Source organism: Convolutriloba macropyga, chromosome 4, assembly GCF_964194025.1.
Source record: "Convolutriloba macropyga chromosome 4, txConMacr16.3, whole genome shotgun sequence".
Taxonomy (NCBI): Eukaryota; Metazoa; Xenacoelomorpha; order Acoela; family Convolutidae; genus Convolutriloba; species Convolutriloba macropyga.
The window spans coordinates 72,503,901-72,519,979 of NC_134471.1; the positions used below are offsets into that span (position 1 = coordinate 72,503,901).

General features: G+C 33.7%; 1 protein-coding gene across 1 annotated transcript; it reads left to right on the forward strand.

The window, feature by feature from the left end:
- Positions 1-237: 237 nt before the first annotated feature.
- On the forward strand, positions 238-13,434 carry LOC142338161 (neuronal acetylcholine receptor subunit beta-3-like). Its single transcript, XM_075387798.1, has 6 exons — positions 238-824; positions 2,692-2,853; positions 3,622-3,825; positions 6,752-7,168; positions 8,571-8,830; positions 12,881-13,434. Exons 1-6 carry the CDS (start codon positions 611-613, stop codon positions 13,109-13,111), a joined length of 1,488 nt encoding a protein of 495 aa, XP_075243913.1. The 5' UTR covers positions 238-610; the 3' UTR covers positions 13,112-13,434.
- The last annotated feature ends 2,645 nt before the right edge of the window (positions 13,435-16,079 follow it).

Here is a 16,079-nt window from a genome sequence, read left to right on the forward strand (position 1 = left end):
TGTGAAAACTGTTTTTGATTGTCTATTTCTTTAATTTTTAATAAATATCTTGGAACCGTAATTGCGAATTGTCTCACTTTACTCAGGTCAACAACAAAACAATAAAACGTCAATCAAAACCATGACCAAAACGTGAACTTTTGAGGTTTCAAACTGCACATAAAAAATGTTGGTGCCAAGCTATGATTATGGCTTATGAATATGCTCTTTGATGCGTGGACTATAGTTTATTGAACAAATTTACCAATGTTAATTTACAAAATGAAGACGTCTTTCTCTCCAAATTTAAACAAACGTTTTATGAAGGTTTTGAATACACGCACATACTTTTTATTGTTTTTGTTTTGAAGATTTGTGAAGATTTGTTCTAATATTTGACCATTGGTAGCTTTTTGCTCATTACTAAACTTTTTTACGTCACCCGAATTGTTCACACAGCTTGATAAACTATAAATCACACTTTAAAGTAAACAAAAGGACATACATTGACAAGCAAGAGATTTCAAAGCAGAAAAACAAATTTAACATTTTTACCAATTTTACCTTATAGGGAGAAAATTAATTTCAAAAAAAATTTATTCAAAAATTTTAAATTCAAATTTACAAATCAATGAGGGCTAATTTAAAACTTTGTTCTTCTTATAATTTTTTCACTTTATGTTTTGTTCTATATGGGTCTGCAGTAACCTGGGCGACTACGACAAGTAATGAGACTCGAAACGGAGTTACAGAACAGACCAATTTGATGGAGCGACTCAAAAATTCTCTTCCCAAATACGCGCCTCCTGATGATATGAAAAACAACACAGTTCACATATTCATAGGTAAAGTTGGGGGTAAAATGCGAAAACGGCTCAGGTTTTTGTAGGAAAGAAGACCATGAAGAAAACATTAGATATGGAAATACCCCCCCCCCCCCGCGCTTTCTGGGTGAAGTCTGGGTATTGTTAGAATTTGAGAACAAAGAGCGATATTAAACAGAGAAACATTTGAAAATTCCAAAGTAGAAGAATTCAAAGAAATAAATTAAAACTTAAAATATTGGATTGAATTAAAATTTGTGATCACAGGTAACAGTTACGATATTTATGACGTGGTTGAAGACTCCATCAATTACATACAGTTAAAAGATATGTAGTAGAATATTCATAGTAAAATACAGGCATCTTTACACATTTTTTGACAGTTTTTCAATTCTCATTTTTGATATTTTTTTGGTCAGAGACGAATTCATTTCTGTAGAGAAGATATGTCAACTTTCAGCTGCAAAGTTCATCGACAACTTTACAAGGTTGCACTTTTTCGGAGACTCAAAACAACTCATTATGAAATGTTTCGGCCAATCAGCAGACCTGGAAAAGAATTTGCTGTGCTGTCCTTATATTATGTTAAATTAAATTTGAATTTCCAAACGTCGAATAAAAAGTACATTACATTCCTCTTAAAACAATTCCGGTAGGGGTCAGTAAAGTAGATCTTCATGTTACACCTCGTTTATTCTTCAATGAACTAGTAAAATGTCGGCGCCACTCTAAAGGTTCCGATTTGTATGTCTCTCAAGTGCTGAGTGCACCCATGCAATGTACTTTTTATTCGACGTTTGGAAATTCAAATCTAATTCAACATAATCTAAGGACAGCACAGCAAATTCTTTAAGAGGTTTCTTTGTACGTAATTTTCCCGAAATGTATGTAAAAAAGTTTGGAGTTTTGTTTTCGATAACGTTATTAAACTTTTGAATATGTTAATGTGTAGTTATGAAAAAAGATTTGAATATCTTACGTACTCACACTACCAAAGATTTCTTATTGTTTGTTGTCGATTTTGCTTGTAGAGTTAAAATTCGCTTTTTCTAACTTCTTCACTTAAATTTTAATATTTCAAATTTGTTGATAGCTTTATGCCAACAAAAGTGTCATCCTTTTCTAAGAACATTTGAAAGCATTTAACTAGTTTATAGAGGTGAACTTCTTGTGCGTTCAAAGCTTTTCGGTCTTTTTTGGCCTTCTAAACGCTTTCAAAATTTCGAATACTAAAAATAGTTCTTAAGATATGATTTTGAGATCAATTTATCTTTTCGAGTTCTTTTATAATAGCAATGCAATACAATGAGACTCCGTATTGCAAAATTTGATTGAAGATTAGTTTTGTGCAAGAGCAGAAGAGTTGGTCGACTGAAGAATTTTTTATAACCGTAAAAGTCATTCTCGATCAGTTTAAACTTCTTTGTCAGTTCTTCATATTCTGAAAAGAAAGTCTTTGGTCCAGAGAAAACATCTAAATTTTTCATCCTATTTGTATTTGTTATTGAAATTTGAGTGTTTATAGACGTCTTGGTATTCATAGACGTCTTTCCAAAACTCATCCGACCTTTGATCCAAGTGAGCATTGCACATTTTTCGATTCAAATACCGAAGTCATTTTTGTTGTAAGAAGGTCCATTATGAACCATACAAGTCAAAATTCACGGTCCATACAAGTCTGACATCGGAGGTCACCTGAAAGACCTCTGATCAGACAAGTTTAAGACCATTGGCCAGACTAAAGTGCCATCGAAGACTTCCAGACCATGTACATTGAACGTACCATGCTCAGGTGTGCGGTTGAAAATTGTCTGATCAGAAGTGACTTCGGTCTGGGGCAACTCGATTTGGGTACTCTTTATTGTGTTTATCTATCTTGGCGTTTTAGATATCTACCAAATATCAGACGTGAATGAGAGACAGGGGGTGATAACAGTGAAATTATGGCTGTATTATTACTATTACTCAGAACATGCCAAGTGGAATGCGTCCGAGTACAGGTTTCCTGGGCTTCTGGTACCGAAGGGAACTTTCTGGGAAGCTGATATTGGTATGCTCAATGCTTGTTCTCTCTCTTTTAACTTTTTCGAGAAGTGCTATTACCTTTACAAGTTTAAATCGGATTACAAACCTAATCTGATCACAGCTGTAACATTTTTACGCGCTGGACAATTATTTGAGCAAGCAGTGTAGAATCTGTATTTCAGCGCATAATTGCATCAAGATTGAGCTGACCACTCAAGGAGCTGTGAAAGAATGAAACATGTTATACAGAACCAATTCAATTTGTTCAGATCATTTCTGGGGGTCTAGGAAATAAACCCCCACGGAAAATAATTCCCACGGAAATAAAGCCCCATTCTAAAATTGAATTCTGTTCGTGATAATTTGTTCGGTTGTAATAGTTTCATATCAACTCCCAAGAGCCGCTGAGGTATGGCCGAATGCGCTAAATGCGCAGCTTTTTACTAGTAAAGTGGGGGTTTATTTCCTATCTAAAATAAAGTGGGTTTTGTTCTGTGGGGGGTTTTTTCCCGAAACCGCATTTCTGGCTCAGTTCGCGCAACTCAATCTGGGATCCCTAGTCGAAAGTTTGATTGCGGAATTTTCTCTGGGGAATTTTATGGCAGCATATTTTAGTAATAATTCAGCTATCATCAGCAATGCATGGCCCAGTTTTTCGGGATTTCTAACTTTTTTTTCACAAAAAGTAAACATGGTGGCTCTCGGAAACGCCAAAAAGGAACCTTTCAAATAAACAAGATGTTCTTTAAGATTCTAATTAGGACTTCAAAACATTGCAATGGTTGTGTTTCAGTTGAGCTGGATGCCATTGACATTGTTCACGAATCTTTTGAACGTCAGTTACTGTTCGGATTTACAGGATTGGTAGCCTATCGCACATCCATATCAACAATCAAGTTCTCATGCACGTTTGATGTGTCTATGTTCCCCTTTGACAGTCAAACTTGCGTCTTCAAGTTTGGACCCTGGGCGCTTGACAAAGATGTGTACAGATTAGGTATGTCTTTACATAATTCCAAAATTTTTTGGGAAAAATTTGGAGAACTTTTTTTGATATTATTGAAATAATCAAGTGTTAGTGTTAATCTGATAAAACAAGCATTGCAAAACTGCCATAAAATTATCAAGGTATTCGAATTCAAATTATTTGTCCTAGTTCATCTCCAATTTTTAAAGATACCAGTAACTATACGAAAAGCAATGTAAATTGAAAAATTGTAAACCAAGTCCCTAATTGAATTGAGGTTTCAAAATGAAATTCATCTTCAAAATAAAAACTACCAAAGAGCAGAATATATTCGCCAGATATTTGAGAATTTCTTAAGATCTTACAAATTTATTACAAATGTGTTTTACAAAAACTTATAAGATTATGCGTCGCCTGACTGAGACTTTTTGAGAAAAATTTATCAGTTCTCACCCGACAAAATTTTTTATCAGGCCTGATAAGATCTCTCACAATGAAAATTCAACTTCATCAGATCCTACAAGATGGATGTTGTTACCTATAAAATCTTAGAAGACAAAAAATCTGCCTGACAAAAAGTTTATCGGAAAGCTATGACTCATCTTTTTGAGAAGGCTTTTTATCAGACCTTATACGATAAAAAATACTTTAAGTATGGCATGTTCTTCAATCTTAAGACAATTCAGAGTTGCTCTCAAGCGGAGCCAAAAGGATACAGCATGCAACACTTAAGCATCAGTGCAATAAATAGAAAAATATGTTATTAATAGCCGCACAGTGATAGCTGGGGCTATTATTGGCCTTCTCTTGTTTTTTACATTTCAAAGAATTTGAATTGTATTGGGGCGCTGTCTTTTTTTTAAGATCTGTTCACACACTTTAATGATTTTTGAAGTCAAATTGGAGTAGTGATTTTGGTCACGCCGAAACAGGAAATGAAGCGAAAAAGTGAGTGGTTTTGCGGCGTGAATTTTTTCGCTCTATATTTAAAGCTGAGTGAGAAAACGGTGTTTGAACAAAAATTCGGTTTCTTGGTAGTGGTTTTTTGTTCACATGCGGCAATTTCACTCTGATTTTTACTGTTTTTTCGATTTTATGGATCGAATTTTTTTTCTAGATGGTTTTCCCAATCCATTCACAGCTCATTCTAGGCCTAGTTTTTTGTTTGAATTAAATTTTCATTTCTCGCTAGTGGTGTTTTTGTTCACATGCGGCATTTTGACATTGATCTTCTGTTTTTTTTAATTTTTTGATCTCATTTTTTAGGAAATGGTTTTCCCAATTCACTCAAAGTGCGTTCTACATCTAGTTTTTGTTTAGTCAATGAAAATTTTTTGAGTTGTACGTCAGGACCTGTCCTGCTATGTTTTTTTTATTTCCTCGTCATGATTTTTGTTACGACCATACGACGCTACAGCCACTTTGTCTTCATTCGTTCATGCAATTTCAACTGAATTGCATGTGTGACGTCATTTTTCGCTCTTAGTGGAGCGAGTTTTTTTTGTTCATGCGCGTGATTAAATTTTTGGTCGCACTTGACTTACCTCACTCTCAAAAATGACTTCCTCAATTTGAAATTGCCTTTTATTTACTTTAATTCAAAGGATAAGGTCAAATGGGTATGTGTCACTCTAAATGAAGGTTATTTGATATCAGCTAATAGAGGCAGCAAGAACTTATACAGATTTTAAATGAAAATATAACAGATCAGCCTTCAAGGAAAAGACGAATTTTTTTGTCTGTCTTTTTTACTGTTTGTTTTTAGACTACCGATCTACGAATCTATTGCGGCTTTTTTCTGGCAATTTGCCAGCTATGTATTGTCTTTTGAGACTTATAAGATAATTTGAAAAAGGTTATTCGAGTATCCGGGGCTTTTTGAGAAGTGGTGATTATCAGACCATGCTGAATATTTTTTACTTTCATAGGAACTTGACTACGTTATACGGCAATATTAAAATTATTTAAATGTCTTATCAGATCTTACTCGAAAAAAATTTTGCCCTACGTGAACTTATATCGTGTAAGATCTGATAAGATACTTATCAGTTCCTGTAAGATAACACTTCATTAAAATTGAATTATTATCTTATAAAATCTGATAAGATACATATCAGATCTTCTAAGACAACAATTCAGCAAAATGAAATTTTATTTTGTAAGAGTGGTCTGCGAATAAAAACTGTCGTGTATCCACTTTTCACTCTAGATATACTTTAACAAAGCATGACAAAGTTGTTTTTTGCTTTCCTTAATCATCTTAAACGTCACATCTCTAAGAAACAAAAGAAGTTTAAGGTAACGTTTTATCTGAACTTTTGCTAAGGTAAATTTTAAATAATAGATATATCAAACTTTTACTGTGCAGCGATTAAATTTCATTGCTAATTTTTCCATTTTTTTTCGAGAAATCAAATGAAGCTGAGAATTGAAGAGTCAGTTGAAAACGTGAGATAAATGTCCACAATTCTGTTAACATAATTAGTGGGCTTCACGTTGTGTTTGAGACCAGCAAAAACCGATAAAAATTGGTTCAGTTGATTTATATAACTTTAACCATTTTTCACCTTCCTAATTTATTGCATTATTTTGCCACATATAAAAGCTACATATATTCTGAGTTTGCTCGTGCCTAACGCATCCAAATGTCCTCCACATTATGATGTGAGAGTGGCAAAAGAATTTGCGGTATTTTGTTGATGGGAGGGCGGGGGTGTTTAGATTTTGCAACGGGCATAAAATGCTGTAATAAAGTGCGATTGGGGCGGCAATGGGCTACAAACGCCGAAGTTTTCGAGGAATTGCCCCCAGGGCCCAAAATTTAGATATATTAGCAGGCTTCAATTTAATTTTTTTTCTCATTGCATCCCACTCTTACAAATTTTTTGGGCGGAAAAATCCAACCCAGTAAAAAATTGTGCATAAAACATTGAGCAAAAAATTACTATGTTTTCAGGACCGGATGCTCTAACGCCTTTGGAAGAAGCCGACTTAGCCTACTACAAGAAACATGACGAATGGGAACTAGTCCCCCCAGTCAAAATATCCTACAATGAACGGGATTGGAGAGGACTTGCCTTTTTTGACCAAATGATAGTCGAGTTAAACCTGAAACGTGAACACTTATTTTACACAGTCATTTTCCTCTTACCCAATATCCTTTTATATATCCTGTCGGCTCTTGTTTACTTAATTCCACCCGAATCGGGGGAGAAATTGTCGCTCTCAATCACGATTCTTCTCGCGGCTGTTGTGTCTTTTGGAACAATTTCGGATATTTTGCCAGCCAGCTCTCGTAATTTCCCTCTCGTGGCCATTTTTCTTGGAATTGCTGTCACTCAAATGACTTTGGACACGATTTTGACAGCTGTCGGTAAATACGTTTAGATTGAGTACTCTTTGTTTGAGAGTCTAAGGCTTAAGTTGCTCAAGAGAAATAAAAAATTCTAATTTGCTTCACATTTTAAAATTATACACCATGGCACCAAAAACCCACGTACACCTAACGAATTTGACATAGAGCCCCCACAGATATCTACTGATAGAACATTTTGAGTTCATATCAGCTCTCTAGTAACATTTAATTACGTTTTTTGCTTTTTAAGAATCAACTGGAGGGTTTGTATAGTTTTCACAAAAGTCTGTCACGTATTCTGACACGTCTATTCCCAAATTTTCTCAATTATCTGTTTAATTTTGCAATAGTTACTGCGCAATTGTCCATAAAGTTCAATTTAAAAGAGAAAAGATCAAGTCTACTTGCTGATCATTCCGGTACATATCCCGCTCTTTTTCGTTGACGAAATTGGTGACAATCATCGATTTTTTCACAGGAGCATCATCAGGTTGCAATATAAGGTCTTGAGAATGCATTTTGTTTGTATTTTTTAAATTTCAGAGAGCAGTTAGCCTGCGTCAACATGTTAAAAAAAGGTTTCTACCCACCTCGATTCTACCCACCCAAAATAGAACAGTTAGCCTGCTTCAACATGAAAAAAAAAACTGTTTTTACCCACCCTGATTGTTTTTCTATCTCAAAACATAAAAGTGGTGGCTTGTCAGAAAATGCAAATTGCATCAGAGTGGCAAACAGTATAAGAACAAAGCCACATAAACCGAGATCTTTTCTGTTTAAACCGAGACAGTCAGAATAAAATCTCGTTTATAATTTTGAGATATCACGCATTTCTTGACACCATAGTGCAAATCAAACGTTTTGAGCAAAATTAACGCTTAAAGAGCACAAATTGTGCTGTACGTAGCTTTTTGGTACCATTATGTATATGACAGAGAGTGGCCGAGTGCAGGAAATGAAAAGAATTGTATAAATTGATAATGATAATGCGAGCAATTTATTTTTTTTCCCACGGTTATTCCGTTCAACCCGCTCCAAAACTTGAAGGAATTCGTTTTAAAATTTGGCAAATTCTGCTCATTTTATTTAGTTGGCATACTCTTCGTTTTGGTCGTTCTGTGGTTATTATTAGGAAAATGGACAAAATAAATGAAATGAAATGTTTCTGAATTCATTGCGCAATAATGGGAAAAGCACAGAAAATTCTAACTGGTTTGACGTATCAAACAGCTGAGCTGTTCTTCAATTCATTTTTGTTCTATTCATATTCCTCCGATAGAAAAGCATCGGAGAAGGCAACTTATATACAGACACTCTCCTAGTATCGAAAACTTACCCAAAACATTAAAAATGGCAGTAATTCGACATACCCAATTTGTAGTGATGAAATAAAATACTTAATAAAGGGCAATATTTTCAGTGATCAACATTCACTTCATAGAAGGAAGATCCAAAATGGGCTACAGATGCAGAAGATTCCTGGTGAGTAAATACATGGCCATATTTGGACTAAGACCATGCCCCATTGAGAAGGCATTTCCTGGCAAAAAGCAGTGGGATGAATTGAAAGCCAAGGAGAAAAAACAGGAAGAAGGGAAACCTCAGACAACTTTAAGTCCAAAGAGTTTGGGAAAGAACAACTGGGTGAGAGTTCTCGATTCGACCAGCGAGAAATCTTTGGTTTCAGGGATGACTTCTATTTTTTTTTAAAAAAAATGCTTTCACGACGAAATATTCTGGGCTGACATTTAAGGTTTTTTTTAATTTTGCATTTCTCTCGATTAATGATAGTTTCATTATTTTTGTTGATATTGTGGTAGCTTATGTTTTGACTTTTAAACGGTTGTGGCTATTATATATTTGCTAGTTTGTAAGTTTCACCAGCTCATTTTCATATTGAAGAGGCGATGATCTATAGTTTCGGGCTTGAGTACAGGCGAACTTTTCTCATCCACCGTAATCTTAAACACATCATCCTTTAATCGCAAGTCAAAGCTCACCCTTGATTCTCAGCAGTAGATAATAAATATTTTTGTGGACAAAGTTGTAAAATGTAAGAAAATCAAGAAGAAAGAGATTTTCAGGGTCTGTTTCATCAAGTAATTTGATGTGAATAAAACTTTCGATACTTTGTCATGCTTTTTTAGCACGTAAAATATTCATTAACTGATACTGAGGAAATTTATATGGTCACTTGAATACAAAATCACTACTATTCTTGTGTCCAGTTTTCAAAAATAAACAGAAATCTACTAAAACGAGTCTTTACCAATCGATATCAAAATTAATTGGATTTCAGAACTTTTGGTAATCCGTTTTACCTCTGTCCATTGTAACCTAAGTGAGAAGTTGCCATGGGTCAGAAAGACAATATAAATAAAACACGCATGTTTAAAGTATTGCCGGGGCAATAAACAGATTTCTAACTCAAAAACTGTTACGTTCTAAGGCTAAAAGTGCGAACGCTACTCAAGTATATCATTAAACCTAGATGGCTTTTTTGCAGTTTGGAGAATAACAAAAATTATTCTGATGACGCGAATTGGAGAATAGCACATCAAAACTAATGGAAACTAACGCAGACCTTGGCGCCAATTGTTGAAACTGCTCCTTTTGCGTAACAATTTACAAAAAAGTGATGAAAAGTTTTCTTAATTACAACAATGCAATTTGAGGAACTTCTTTTTAAATTCTAGCATTGTCGCAGAGCGTCAGCTCCTTGCACAATCAGGATGTTTTGATAGTTAGGTTAAATAATGATATATCAAATGATCTCCACAATTTTTCAAGAACTTTTTTTCATTGTACTGCTCAGAAATTGGTTTTAATTGTGGGCATTTTGATAACCGAGAACATGAGTGTTCGTCGAGTTGACATATTAAACTATTTTTGTTCAGTAATCAAATTAGAAGCCATAAATTAGCGTTGGCCTCTCGATAACAATTGCTTAGGAGCTTTATTTTTTATTTATAGTGGTGATCTATGACACAATGGTGAGATATTGTTTTTATAAGATATTTTTTGAAGAGAATCATATTCCATACAATGCTGAGCTATGTGATCTATGTTTTTAATCGGTGACTCATCTTTTCACAAGATGCAAAGCCAAATGCCGCATGTGAAAACAATTGTTAAAGTGAAAACTAAAAAGCACTGCGAAAGAGATAAATTGGTTATTGGTTATTATTAAGGCAGTTTTTTAACAGACAGCTAGAAAAATAAATGCAAAATTTTTTGGTAAGCATGCGATATTTTATTATCAAGTGCGGTTTCTCAAACTTTTATCTTTAGTCTTATCTTAAACATTTTTAACTCAAAGTAACTTTTTAAACAACTTTGACTGGTTAGGAATGATTTCTGACTTATCTGCCTATCTGAGGCAGGTTTTTTGACGATGATTAGATCTGATTTTGCCAGTTAGCCCTGTTAAACAACATTTAGCCTTGTTCACAAACATTTTCAAGTGTTTAGTGCAATTGAGAACTATAGTTGGTTGACATTTTTTGCTTTGGAGTGTTTGGGAATCTATCGAGTTGACATATACTGACTTTGAGTTGTCATTGCAAGTCATTGAGGGGCAGTGGTTTGGAGGGGAAGGGGTCAGTGATAGTGGAGGAAACACCCAAATTCCGGCTAGCTGTTCTTACTATATAGTACGAATAGTACAAGTATTAATAGTAGTATGTAGTGGTAATTTTGATCACGCTTGTAAAATGATTCTGAATATTCAATGATTTTGAATATTGATTTTTTTCGAGTAAATTTTAAGGGTAGTGAGAATGGGTGCTCAGAAATTTTGCATTGTGAGAAGAAACCTATTTGTATGTGCGTCAATTTGATTCTGTTGATATTATTTCTTCCCTTGAGTGCTTTTAGTGTGGTACATGTTTTTTCACCGTGCTTTTGGAAAATGATTTATTTCTTTGTCGGGCAGCTTATTACTTCAAAATTTACTCATGAGTATTGACGATTGCGAGTATTTGTTGTACTTTTTTGTAGTCCGATCATTTATTCGCATTAAGTACAGGTGACATATATTGTGCTGCTAGAACATTAAGTTGTTTAATTTAACTGTTTCTATTCAATGTTTATGCTTTGTTAAGTTTATTGTCAATTTTTTTAGTTTTGTGAAATTGTCTTGTTGATTTTGTTGCCTCGTCTCTTCGTCTCAACAGTTCTCATTGGACCTATGGAGGCATCAATTAATCAGATTTATAGTTTTGGTTCTCAGCTATTGCCATATATAACTTTATTGCTGTTCATTTTTGGAAATGATCAATTTCACTCTTCACGGGCATTTCTCTCAGTTTTGGCTGTCTCATCACTTAATCGCACGATTCGTCAGATCTCATTAGATGTTTTCGAGACTTTAGTTGCTCAAAATACTAGGTCGATTTTGTGGGTCAGGCTTTTGTGACTTTGACCTCATTCGTTTCAAAAAGTATAAGCGAGTTTTTGAGTTTCGCGAGCATTGGCTGTCTTATCATTAAATCTAATCAAAGACTGGTTCCATCATTCGAAAAATTGGTTCCATCAAATGCAAAAAAAAATATAAATGAATTTAAAGAGTTGCCTCAGTGTTCGTAGTAATAGTTTTTTACGGTTTTGACAAAACAAATCTTCAAAGTTTTTAGTTGTAATTTCGAGCCGTGCACTTTTTTAACGCATGTTCTTATTTGCAAAACCTCAAAAACGGTTTGTGTAAGCATTCTAATGTGGCGTACTTTTTGGTCGGATTGATGATTTCGACTTCAGCTAACTTTCTTTACTATGTGAGAAAAAGCTTGTTCTGGAAACTCTAAAGTTAATTTGTGAGTCTTGTATTCATTTTTACGTCTATGATTCCTTTGTTAGCCAATAGGACTGCTAAGAATATTTTATTGTTTCTAAAATTACTTGTTTGCTGTAATTAAAGACTCTTTCATGTAGGTATCTGATTTTCGCAATTCAAAAAAAACTGACGGTAAAAAATTTTTCTTCTTGGCGATTTGCTCAGGTTTGTCCCTTTTCGATGTGTCTGTCATCGATGGTTGTTGTATTTTATGGTTCACAGATGGTTGTTGTATTTTTTTACACGTTCTAAAGATTGACTGTGTCAAATAGGTCTCGTATTATCATTATTGGTGACTCTTGGAACCATAATTTTTTGAAAAGATTTATCTCATTTTTCAAGACTATCGCGACTATCAAGTCTGCTTTCTGACTTACCTCATTTGCCGTTTCAACCAATGGATTTTATCCTATTTTAGTCGTTGAACTACTTAATGCAATGAAAACGGCCAAGGTCAAAAAAGCAAAATCAAAGGAAAAGGTTTTCGAAACCAATTGAAATCGCATACCGAGTTAGAAAGGCTTTTTGGACATTTAGAAACAACTACTGTCAATTTTTTTCTCGTTTTGTTTTCTTTTTTGGTTTATGTCCCAATATACGTCAAGGGCAATATACCAGCTATTTTCTAGTTTTCCGCATTTATAAGTATCTGTAAAAGAATCGGTCGGTCAAAATTAAATTAAAGAAAGTTTAATGGGCTGGAATGAAGTCACTTTTCTAAATAAACTTGAAGTATATATAGAATTAACGCAAAAATAGTTTTCCAAGATACGGTCTTTTGTGAGGTTAACTTGCGTAGTTTTGACACCACTTTACTTCACACTTTACCTTATTTTTCTCATTTCAAATCCTTGAGCTTGTTGCTCAACAGTTTGATTTAAATGCCAACGATTTAAAAGGGTTTTGAAAAGCAACTTACAATGATGAGGTCATCCTTGGTTTTTCCATCATCGGTTGCAGAAACGAACAACCTGAAGAAGGCGGTGGACAATATGATGTGCCTGGACAGTGAAGAGAACATGCAGTTCCTATGGCAGTACTTTGCCAGACTGGTCGACCGGATACTTCTATACATACACATTCTCATCTCTATCATATCTGTTATTTGGTTTCAAACAGCCAAAACTTAAAATTACAACGCGGAAAACATTATGTAGCAAAATTTGCGACAACTTATATTGAATAGTTTAGATGATGGATTTTAGAATGATGTTTTCGAGAAGTGAGATTGATGAAATTCACAATCAAAATTCTAATTATAAGCAAATTTTATGTACATTATAGACTCCATTTTGGTAAGATACTGCTATTGAAAGTAATTTGATTGTTGCACAATAAAGGAGATAAAATGGCATGATTAGTTGGTTTCAATTTGCATAGAAACTTTATACCTCTCACTTGCTTGAAAATTACGAAATAGTATGTACAACTAATTAAACTGTGCCAAAATCTATTGTTTTTTTACTTGACTGACCGTATAATTTTAGTTAAAATGATACTGCTTTTCTCTCTCGTATACATAGACGTAGAGGCGCAAAGTTGACTGATGAAAAACACGTTTTCTGTAGATAACAAGAGAGACGATATCTTGATAGACTCAAATCCAATGCAAAAAGACGGTTTCTCATTTTTCTTTTTAATTGTGTATTCGGCATAGAGACCCAGGTCAACACTTCATAGGTTTAATACGAGAATCATATGTGATGCCATCTAAATCCTAGCGTATTTCGTATTACGACCCTTGCATGCAAACAAGGAAATCATACACAATCCTTGCATAAAACCTAAGTAATCATACAGGTTCCTTTTAGGACAACCACGATTCAATTCTTGAACTCTAGTATAAAATCAAAAAAGTATGTATCATTGACAACCCGGGTATTTTATGTAAAACTGTAATTTTGGATCCTATGAAGCTGACAACCTACGATGCTAAGCCAACTAGAAGCACTTTTTCACAATCCATGTCAGTGGGCTTTTTTGACAAATGTTTTTATACCTTTTTAAACTGACATTGAGCTTTCAAAACGGGATAACGTGAAAAAAAGTCATTTTTAGGAATATTTGAGCCCAGAATGGTGCAAATTTCTTCGTCACTTTTTGATTTTTTTGAAGAAATAGTCTTCATTTGACGTTTCTCAAAGTTGATGAAGTTTTATTGCAAATGGTAACGTCCTTCTATGTAAAATTGGTGAGATCTTTTACTTGATAATGCAAATTTGAACGTTTAAATTATACTGATTTTTCAATTTTATCGAAAAATTGCGTTTTTCACATTATAGCCCCGTAGCTTAGTGGTCAGAAATCGTGTAGCCCTCAAAGCATGAAAATTATACCTTATCAGGGGGCTATAATTTTGTGGGGAGGGGGCTATGATGGGAAAGACCAGAAAATAATTGTCATTGTTTGAGTTTTTCGGCTTTTCGTTGCAAATGTAATTTTTAAGCATTTAAAAACGGTCTATTGAATGATGTTTTGAGAGAAAAATTCTTGCTGAATGTTCTAACAACACAATTTTTGGCAGTTATACAAAAATTTACAAATTTTTGCCGTTTCTTGAGTTAGTCAATCATCAGGATACATTGAAACTCCTCTGCTATTTAATAATAGATCATTGCGTAGTTTCAAATGATTTTCAAGATGTAAGTTTTTCAAATATTAGCTATATTTCAATGAAATTTGCTAGTTTTTTCCATTTTTTGAAAATAATCATCCTTTTTCAAGTTTTTCAATCTTTAGGTGCCAAACAAACGTTCAAGGGCTTGAAGAAACGTTACGGCTCAATTTTTTTGCGCTGAATAAATGGTCTTCAAGGTCATAATAATATAAAGATATTCACCAATTATTTTAATCGATATTTTTTATTATTTTCTGGAGAAACAAATTAAAATTATTTAAAAACTCATTTAAAAGAGAAACGCAACTTTGTTTTTTAAGTGTCTACACTACTCAATTATTAATCGAAAAATTTGACAAAAACTATAAGGTCAACTCAAAAAATTGTTGCAACAACTTATTAAAAGGAAGAGTTTTCAGCAATCAGAGGGAAACAAAAAATTGCGTCTTTTGTTGGAGTTCTAGAGAGCACTCAGCTAGTTATATTGAAAGAAACAATAAATTTTTTTCCAAAAACTTTGAACTCTCAATTTTCTTCAACAATTTGATTCGATAAATTTTTTTCCTATGTTTCCGTCAATTTGAATTTGAAATCGTTTTTTTTGGTGCCCGGAAAAGTGTGAACGTTAAGCGTGGAGCGATCTAAAACATAAACAAAAAAATTTCTCTTTATTGACTTGATTTTTTTGACTATGAATAGTTTCGAACATTCAGAAATTTGGAGATGAAATGCAATTTCTTCTTTTGTTAATTCGAAGATATATGAAACAAATTTTGAATTAGATTTTATTTGATCTGAAAAAAAACGAGACTTAAAAGGTAAAATGATTAAAACATGGAGTAATGGGATATAGGTGGCTCTTTATATTTACTCTAGTCCTCCAATGCGTGTGTTAATTTACCCTTTTGAAAGTTTTATAATGCAAAGTTTGTATTACAACTGAGTAAAGTTTTCAAATGAACAACAGCTGCTTTAACTTACACTCCTACTTATTTCTATTATCTAATGATAACTCAAATTTTTCATGAATAAAAACATTGCAGTGTTTTTGTCAGTTCAACTCTATTGCTTAGACGCATATGTTTATTTTCAATTACTTTTTATTTGACAACAGGCAAACTTGATACACATAACTGTTCTTCATAAATTTGCTTTAAAACGTACTTTGTTCAAGCAGTCTTTAGTAATGAATAAAACATGAACAATTATTACTCGCGGCAGATCAAAAATTCAAATTTTTTGAATTAAATGTAATTCTTCACGCACTGTTCTAATCTAATCAGGCGTTGATTTATTCGTGAATATCGATTTCGCTGAAGCTGCCGAATTAATTGACACTTCTATGAATTTGAAATTTATTGCATCTTTTATAATAATCCATCATCATGCATTGTTCCTTGAAAGTTTTTTGTTCCGACCCCTCTTGAGGGGCGGAGGAACTATATACTCAAATGGGTTTTTTTTGTTCAATCAATTTTCGC